Source organism: Impatiens glandulifera, chromosome 9 (genome assembly GCF_907164915.1).
Source record: "Impatiens glandulifera chromosome 9, dImpGla2.1, whole genome shotgun sequence".
NCBI classification, from domain to species: Eukaryota; Viridiplantae; Streptophyta; class Magnoliopsida; order Ericales; family Balsaminaceae; genus Impatiens; species Impatiens glandulifera.
Genome location: NC_061870.1, coordinates 31,154,302 through 31,163,797, shown reverse-complemented (window position 1 = coordinate 31,163,797; position 9,496 = coordinate 31,154,302). Strand labels below are relative to the sequence as shown.

At 24.3% G+C, this 9,496-nt stretch overlaps 1 protein-coding gene across 1 annotated transcript; it reads right to left on the bottom strand.

The window, feature by feature from the left end:
• Positions 1-248: 248 nt before the first annotated feature.
• On the bottom strand, positions 249-3,314 carry LOC124916664 (ADP-ribosylation factor-like protein 8b). The gene is made up of 6 exons (XM_047457411.1): positions 3,116-3,314; positions 1,621-1,702; positions 1,497-1,529; positions 1,273-1,394; positions 632-793; positions 249-513 (listed from the first exon to the last, which is right to left on the bottom strand). The coding sequence occupies exons 1-6, from the start codon at positions 3,151-3,153 to the stop codon at positions 396-398; spliced, it is 555 nt and encodes a 184-aa protein (XP_047313367.1). The 5' UTR covers positions 3,154-3,314; the 3' UTR covers positions 249-395.
• Between the last annotated feature and the right edge of the window lie 6,182 nt (positions 3,315-9,496).

The following is a 9,496-nucleotide window of genomic DNA, read 5'->3' as shown; positions in this document are numbered from 1 at the left end:
AAACCGGAATTGCGTAATAAGTTAATACATTATCGTCTGAATAAGACGTCACTAATAAATAAAATCAAACATACTTTGGTGTATAACAAATAAACTGAATAATAATCTAAAGCAAATTAGAATGATAAGTTGGGGCGATTAAACGTATCTAACACACCCAGTATTAGCGGTTGAATAAGTTGAATACTATCAAACATATATGAGATATGAGATCTAATAAGCTGAATGAAACTAACCCAAACTCAGAATTACCCATAAAATAGATTAAAACCATGCCATAAATGAAACTAAAGAACTGCAAATGAACATTCAACATGATAAAAGCAAATCTCACCAAATCAACAATCCAATGTACATATCCACAAAAAATAACTGAAACTTTTTTTTTAAGTCTCTTAGCTCTTTGATTTCGAATGCTTGACAAGCCAATCAATAACTGAATCAATGTTTGTCGAGTATTTGCAAGAGATCATAAAGCAGCAAACCTCTCTGTCAGTAATATCCTTAAGCCCCCTGCACAAAATTCATCAAACACATAATCAACTGCAGTTTCTTTTTTTGAAATGTTAAAATTTGTATAAATTGAGAATATGACTTGACTTCTAATAATAAAAACTATAAGGTTTCTTACATCTGCTCAGTAAGTGATTCTTTGGAGAGTGACCCGGATTTATCAATCTTGTTGCCAAGAACAAGCAAAGGAATGCCACTAAGAGAAGGTTTGCTGAGAAGATCGTGAAGTTCACTTTTTGAGATATTGAGGTTCTCAGTATCAGCTGCATCCACGACGTAACTGTGTGTGCACCAAATGCAAAAATCAAGAAGATCAGCAACCGCTCTTAATTAACATTTATCAAAGTCAGTTTATACCAAAAAAGCATCATTGTGGAACATTAAAAACCAAACAACTAATGGCTTGTTTGATGATGGATTTAATCAAAATAACCTCTCCATCTCATCAACCAAATCATTTAAATCAGCAACTAAAATACTAAATACCCTTGTTCCTAATTTTTTTTCTCTTCCAAATAATCAAGTCTAGTCTTTTCACCTACAATTGAAGAACATATTGGACACAGTACACACAAAAAGAAAACAATTGTCTCATATCCAATATCTAATGACGGTTTTAAAAGAAAATGTAATTTTAAAAGTCTTCCTCAAACAAGCTCTAACTAAGACCCTTGTGTTCGAAAACTTATGAATAAATTAAGGACAGTAAAAGTAAAAAGGAAAGGAAAGAAAAGAAATGAGATGAATGTTTTTTCATACACAATAGCAGACACTGCTCTACAATATCGCTCCCACATGCTCCTAAATCTGGGTTGACCTCCAAGATCCCATAGCTTTATTGTAACATTCCCTTTAGTTACTTTCCTCATGTTGAATCCAACCTGGAGAACCAAAAATACAGAATGCATATTAACATCTCATTGAGCAGCCATAGAATTAATATATGTTTAAACTAGAAGAAAGAATAAAGGAAGGGAACTTACTGTAGGGATCATGTCTTCACTGTATCCGCCAGTCTAAAATGCAAAACCGTGAACAAAATCAAACCTTAAAGCAGAAGAAGCAAATAAAGAACATATAAACGTTAAATGCATTGGATTTACATACGGCAACAACGTTTACAAGAGAAGTCTTCCCAGCATTCTGGAGTCCTATCAAGGAAAGTTCCATTTCTTGCTTGAAGAAAAGGCTGCAAGAAATTATGTAAGTCCCATTTATATGGAAGATAAGATTGATGGAAATATATTGAATTTTGTTTATTGACCTTTTAAAATATGAAAAACACAAATAAGTAGAAGGGTGTTTTGGTCATTTTTTCACCAAACAACATACATCAATCAAAATAATCCAATAATATGATTATTTCCATATAACCCATTATCAAACAACCTCCTTATCCACATAAATAGAGATTAGAATTCATTTACACCAAACAAGTACTACATAGACCAATCTAACCATATGTGTTACAAGGCTAGACAAGGGTAATCTTTTACTCAATGAAAAAGAAGAAGATGAAAACATTGAAGATTTGACTTTGATAAAGTATCAACTTTTCTTTTACATATAGACCTTTAATAATTCCATATTAGGTTCCAGAAAGAATTAAGATGTTCATGGGTTAGCTTGTTCGCCTTGATATAACATCATTTGGATTTGGCTCGATTTCAAGACAATATAAACTGGGAAAAACGCACAGTTCGTTTATAAAGTTTAAGCACAATATAGTAATTCACAATAGGCTAGTACTAACTAAACTTTTATTGTAATTTATGGTCACTAAACTAATATAAATGAATTTGAAACAAATACCATAAAATACTACCATAAATTTAGTTCACAAGTCATGAAAATAACCTTCTGAGCGAGCACCCTGGTTAAGTTTGTGAACTAATTCCATAATGGGATGCTTGACGTAGCTTAGACTAACAGACCTGATCGAGCTTAACCCATTTTCAACTCTACCTATAGGAACCTTGACGTGCGAATCAAGCAAAAATTATGAATTTATTTAGCATGTTCTTGAACTGAGGTTAGACAAATTGGTGCAAAAAGACAAGTTGGTTTAGAGAATCCAGAGATATTTGTCTATATGTTCTTATTTGAAAGGGAACCTAGTTTCCTAACAAGTAAATTCTCCTGCCTAAGCAAGATAGCTAAAATACCCATGATCTGAATTTAGAAAGAAAATAAGTCAGCCCCCTTCTAAGGATTCCACATTAGAGGGGGGGAAATTGTAAATTTGAATTTTCATTCTTTACATAATTAAGAATGCATATCCTTATATCACAATGAATGATCATTTCAATTAATAATATTTGTAAAAGAACGAAAACAACACAATGAGGAGATGAATTATTGAGTAGCACGTATTATTTGATCGATCGATCAAAACTCAAAGATCTAAGCCAAGGACAAAAAGAAAGAACAAAATTGATATACAAAAAATCCTATACAGAAATCCAAACCCTCATCTCATCGTCTCCAAAGATTAGACATTCGGATAAATTTATTGGTTTCAAACAAAGCAATCGATCAACAAGAGAAGAAAAATCAATAGGGATATTGCAGAGACAGTTGAATAAGAAGAAGGGTAGCTAACCTTCGAAGCCAATTGAGCAAAGCATCCCACATGCCCATTGTTGGAGACAGGACTACGGAACTCAAGAGAGATCCGTTTAATCTCGATTCAAACAGAGAGATAGATCTCTAATACTCTCTTTCTCTTCTCTCTCTCTCTGTGTATATTTGACAATGAGGGTTTCCTTCTCTCTCTCGTCTCTCTTATTGGGTGCGAGAAAAATGCGAGGACCCGATTGGATTGGGAATTTGGGATTGGATGGTTACTGTCCAAGACAAAAACCCACACAAAAAGATTATTAAACTATTCACATGATAATATCATCATAGCCAAAGACAGCTCTTTTGCGCTGGGTACTTTGAAATTATTGTTTGATATTGTGTTATTTTCAAATATTTTGGTTGGTGAAATATTTGATTATATATTTATTTATTTTTGGAAATTTTTGATTATATTATTGATTGATAAAAAATTACTTGTCTAGCAAAAATAAAAGAAATAAGAGAAAAAAATTATCAAAATATATTAGGCTTAATAATATATTTTAATATAATCATTAAAAAAATATTTTTAAAAAATTATAATTTTTTAAATAATAAATATAATAAAATATAAAAGGCTTAATAAAAAAATAATTGGAACTAAAGAAAAATTTGTAATGATAATTTAATATTAAAATATTTATTGTATAAAATGAAAATTTAAAATTATTAATAAGAAATCTTTGCGTGAACAAAACCTTCACCCCTTGGAAATTTGAGCAGATGGCCCTAAAAATAGGGTGAAATGAGGAAAGTGATGGTGGATAATTTAAATGAGGAATGATAGAGAGCGCGACTCTGAGACAGCGATTGGGAGCGCGATGCCTACGTGGTGTGCTACGTGGGTTGACAGATAGAATATTCTCTTTTTATTAATTATTTTATCTTTCTTCTTATTAATTAATTTCTCTCTCCTTTTATTAAATAATTTTTCTCTCTATCTCTACAAATTAATTTATCTCATTTATCCATATTTTCACGATTATTATTTTACTCATTTATTTGATATTTACTATCTCTCGTTTAACCGTTTAACGGTTAAAATAAATCAATAATTTACAACAAATTCTCACATTAAATATTTTAATAATATGTTTAAAAAAATTCTAAACCTTAAACCTTAAACCCTAAACTCCAAATCCTAAACTCTAAAACCTAAATACTAAATTCTAAACCCTAAACCCTAATTAATATTGATTAGTTGAATTATGAATTTATCTCTTTTATTTTTATTTTATTTTTATGACTTTTCAATTTCTTTATTTATCAAATATTTTTTATTATTTTTTTTTTATTTTATTTATTATTTTTTTTTATATTGACTTATTAATATTTTTTAGTTTTATTACTTATAAATAAATATTTATTTAATATTTCTATTTTCACGATTAATTATTTTCTCTCCAGTAACTAATTATTAATAATAGGAGTGAGAAAATAATTAATAAAAGAAGAGAGAATATTCTACCTGTCAACCCACGGAGGCACACCACGTAGGCATCGCGCTCCCAGTCGCTGTCTCAAGTCGCGCTCTCTATCATTTTTCAATTTAAATATAGCTGGTGACCCTCTTTTTTTTATTTATTTTTAATGACAATTGTACCTTGCGTGACGTAACCGGATTTTTTTTTTTCAAATTTTTTTTTTTCGTCTCGCGATTGCGTGACGCAACTTGAGGATACGTGACGCAATAGAGACATTTTCGTCAGAAAAAAAGGGGTCACCACCTAATGCTATTTAATTTATTCACTCTCACCAAAACGCAATTCACCCTGTTTTAGGGTTATTTGCTCAAATTTCCTCTCTTATCTCATAAAATATTATAAACTCTATCTCTTCATAAAGGGCTAGTTTGATTCAGCTTATTCTCAGCTGCTTATCCAGTCTATTCTTAGGTACGTTTGGTAAGATCTCAGTTTATTTAAGCGTTAAGCTTGAGTATGTTTGATACATCTTATACACTCAGCTTATTTATTTTTAATATTTTTAATATATTATTTAATAATTAATATTATATATAGATATAATGTTATATATATTTATTAATTTAATTTTAAATATTAATAAATGATTTAAATTAAAAAATAAATTTATTTGAAAATAAATTATATTAATATATTATTTTTTATAAATTTTTGTTAATATATAATTTAATTATTAATAAATGACTTAAATTAAAAAATAATATATTTTAAAATAAATGATATGAATATATTAATTTTTATAAATATATAATTTTAAATATATTTAATATAAATATGATATAAAAAATATATAAATATATATAAAAGTATTTAATAATATATCTTTTTCATATTTTCACACTCCCCTCTCTAACTTAATTTTTCAATTGTCAATTTATTTTCGTGTACTCTCACACTTTTAATATTATGAATTCATCTTAATTGTAATCAGTATTTTAGATAATTAATTAAGGCTAGTGTGACTTCTAAAACTATAATTATAAATAAAAAATTATCAAAGTGTATTTATATTTTATATTTTGGTTCATTATTTTATATATTAAAATACATATGTTATAAATAATAAATAAAAATATATTTAAATGTATATATATATTTTATTATAATAATTTTATATAAAATTATTATAAATATATGAAATAGATGAGAGAGAATGAATAAAATGATTAGAAAAAGATTAAATAGATGAGAGAGAATGAATAAAATGATTAAAAATAAATAAAATAGATGAGAGAGAATGAATAAAAAAATTTTTAAAAATGATGACAGAGAGAAAAGCTGAGATTATAATTTTAAACGCTGAGATTATAATTTTAAACGTTGAGGAGGAAGGTAAGGAGAAAATTGAGTTTAAACGCAAAAATATGTTTGCCCAAAATCTCAAATCTGCCCGTAATAAATTATGGGGACTAATAGTAATTTATTATTAAATTAATCTCAAATGTGTTAAAAAAATTAATGATTTATTTGTTTAACCTCAATTCAACTTTAGTTTAATAATTTAGTTGATTAATAATTTAATTTGATGAAAATATTAGATAAACTAGTTTACTTTAAATAGTAATACATCAAATAATTCCTAAAAATGAAAAAATAATAAATCTTGTTGATTTGAATTATTTAAATAATTTTAACCCTTTAAACATCATTTATTATCTCTTATTCATTAAATCATTCAATTCATTATAGAAATACTAAATTATCTATTCAATTCATTATAGAAATACTAAATTATCTTTTGTTTTAAATTATTATTATTTTTTATTTATATATATCAATTTCATTTAATTTTTTTTTATAAAAAATAATAATTCAACATTTTTAAAATGAACACAAATAATTTTTTTTTATAGATATAGATTAACTTACAATATTAAAAATTTTAAAATTTGATTTTAATTAAAATTCCACTGTAATAGTTTTTTTGTTATTATTTATTATCATATTTATTTAGTTAAAAAAACATTATTCAAATAATTATTATTGATTACTATTACTTATATATTTAATTTTTACATTTTTTATTTAATAATATAATTATTTTGTTTTATACATTAAATGTTTTATTGTTAGTTTACAAATCTAACTAGAGTGAATTATTTAATATACAAAGTCGAATATTTAAAACAAAATACCAAATTCACTTAATTTTATAATAGTTATTCAAATAAAAATAAAAATTACATTTGTAAAAAAACAAAAAAAAAAATAAAAATTTATAAACATTTTCATAATGGTTTGTGAATTTTTAAGCTTTATCAAGTTAATAAGTCTTCATAAATATCAATTAAATATAATTAAGGATAAAATTAAAAATAATAATTTTTTTAAAGTTATACTTATTAATTATTACAAAATATTAATTTATAAATTTTATTTTAATATATGAAAATAAATAATATTATGTAGACTCTAAATAAGTTAATATATATGAAACATTACCACCTTAAAAATAAGACAAATTTAACCAGCCATATTTTTTCTGAAATTTGTAATAACATGTCCAATTGTGTTATGGATCTTAATAACATGTTCAATTGTGTTATGGATCTTAGTTTAAAATGGTGATTACAATAATGATATTTTAAAAAGGATGTGACAGAGAGAATAATACAATTCACAATTAACTCAAGTAACAAAAATGATTCATAAAGAGAAATAAGAGAGATCATAATTTGTAACAAAATTGTGGAGACATAAATAATTTCAATATAATACATTAACAATTCATGTATTAACAAAATACATTAGTTTATTAATGTTAATAATAAGGATTTGTATCTTAATTGTATATTATTGAGCTAATCATATTAATTTATAATTCATTCAAAATAATATTATTTATTTAATTCATTTTAAATTATGATTTATTATAATATTTATAATTATTTAAAACAATAATAATAATTTATTGTTAATTTTTATATTTAAAAAATATCACAATAAATAAAGATAAACAATACACCCAACCAAATTAACTAAGGTAAATAGTTGATAAAAAATCTTTAAAAAATTGAATATCAAATACAGTTTTATTTATTTCGATCATATATTATTTTACTAAATGTCAAATAATTATTTACATTTTATTTTGCAAATTTTTAAAATAATCGTGAAAGAAAATATCAAATAACAAAAAAGCATGAAATGTAAAATCTTTATGTATTATAACCTTAATAAATCCAAATTTAAATTAGTTCAAGAGATCACACTCAATGAGGAATGACCCATAATATAAATTGAGTAAAAAATTAAGTTAATATTTTGCATTTATTAATTTCACTAGCAGCCTAACAAGTTTAAAAAAAATATGAACTTTCATTAAAGAATAACGATCAAGATAATTTGATATTATGAATGATTTTACAGTATTTGAGTGAAATATAATTGGAGAAAAAATTTATTTTTCAGTTTCACTCAAAATTATCTATATTTTTCATGATACTAAATTTTCAGTCTTTATTATTACCCATCATTAAAATAGAAGATTCTCATTCAATCTTATTTTCTTATTCTATCTAAATAACTAGGTACGACAAAAACCACATTCAATTAAGACAAATATAATTTATACAATCCGTTGGATATATATTACAAAGAAATTAGATTCATATCCAAATCCGCAACAAGTCAATGTTATCACAACTCATTTAATAAAAAATAATATAATGCAAAAAAATGTACAAACATACATAGTGGTGAAAAATAAAAATCTGTGTTTGGTTATAGGTTCAAATATTATCAAAAATTATTATTTTTTAATTAAAATTAAGAAGGTCAATTTTTCCATAGCGATACATTATAGATTTTCTCTGCTTACACTATTGTTTTTTTATTGTCTTGATAATAATTTTTTAAAATAATTTAAAATGTGTTATTCTTAATTATTTTTAAGAAATTAATTATCATTAATTCAAACAAGGAGTTACATCTAAAAAAAATTAAATTACAAAGTAACGTTAACCAAATTAAAACAACTAATTAAAAATTAAAATGTTAAATAATATTACAAAATTGTAATAATTAAAATTTCAATGAAGAAGATCCAACACTAACCATTTTATAAAAATTTTAGGGTAATTTCAAAGATTTGTAACGATAAAAAATAAAATAGAGCAATTCGAACAAACCAATCAAACTATGTTGAAATAATATCTATCAAATATTCTGAGCGATATTGAAAATTATCCTTAACAAATTAACAACGTTGGAAAAATAATATTATTGGAGAATACCTCTCAGACAATCGAAAGGCATGAACAATAAATGACCCACAAATAGTTTGAAATATTATTTGGATTAAAAAATTTAAAAATGAAAAATTCGATTCTACTAAATAAAATGTTATATCAAACAAAAATATAACACAACTCAAATCCAATAATATAATTGGAGGAAAATATATATATAATGATTATCTTTTTACTGCATTATTTTTTTAATTATTCCATCATTTCTTGTTTTTTAGTGAAATAGAATTATTTATTGTAATGTTTAATTATTAATGTTTTCTTAGTTTATTATCATTTATTTGTATTGTATTTGAATCTGGAGTAAAAGTGTAAATAATAAACTTATGGGTCATATCTATTAATATATTTTACACAAAATTATAAATATTTATTAACCATCTCTTCTAAGACAAAGAAGCTGACTTATGTTATAAATCTCACTTTTATTTATTATATTTTTATTTATTAAATTTTAAATATCTAACATTTGAATAGTTTATATTAAATTTAAAAATTATTTAAATAAATTTTGAAAAAAAGTAACAGTTATGAGAGTATAATTTATTGTAAAATGAATTGAAGCGAGTAAAAAAAACTCGGAAACACAAATGTTTAGTTTGTTAAAAATGACACAATTTAATTTTG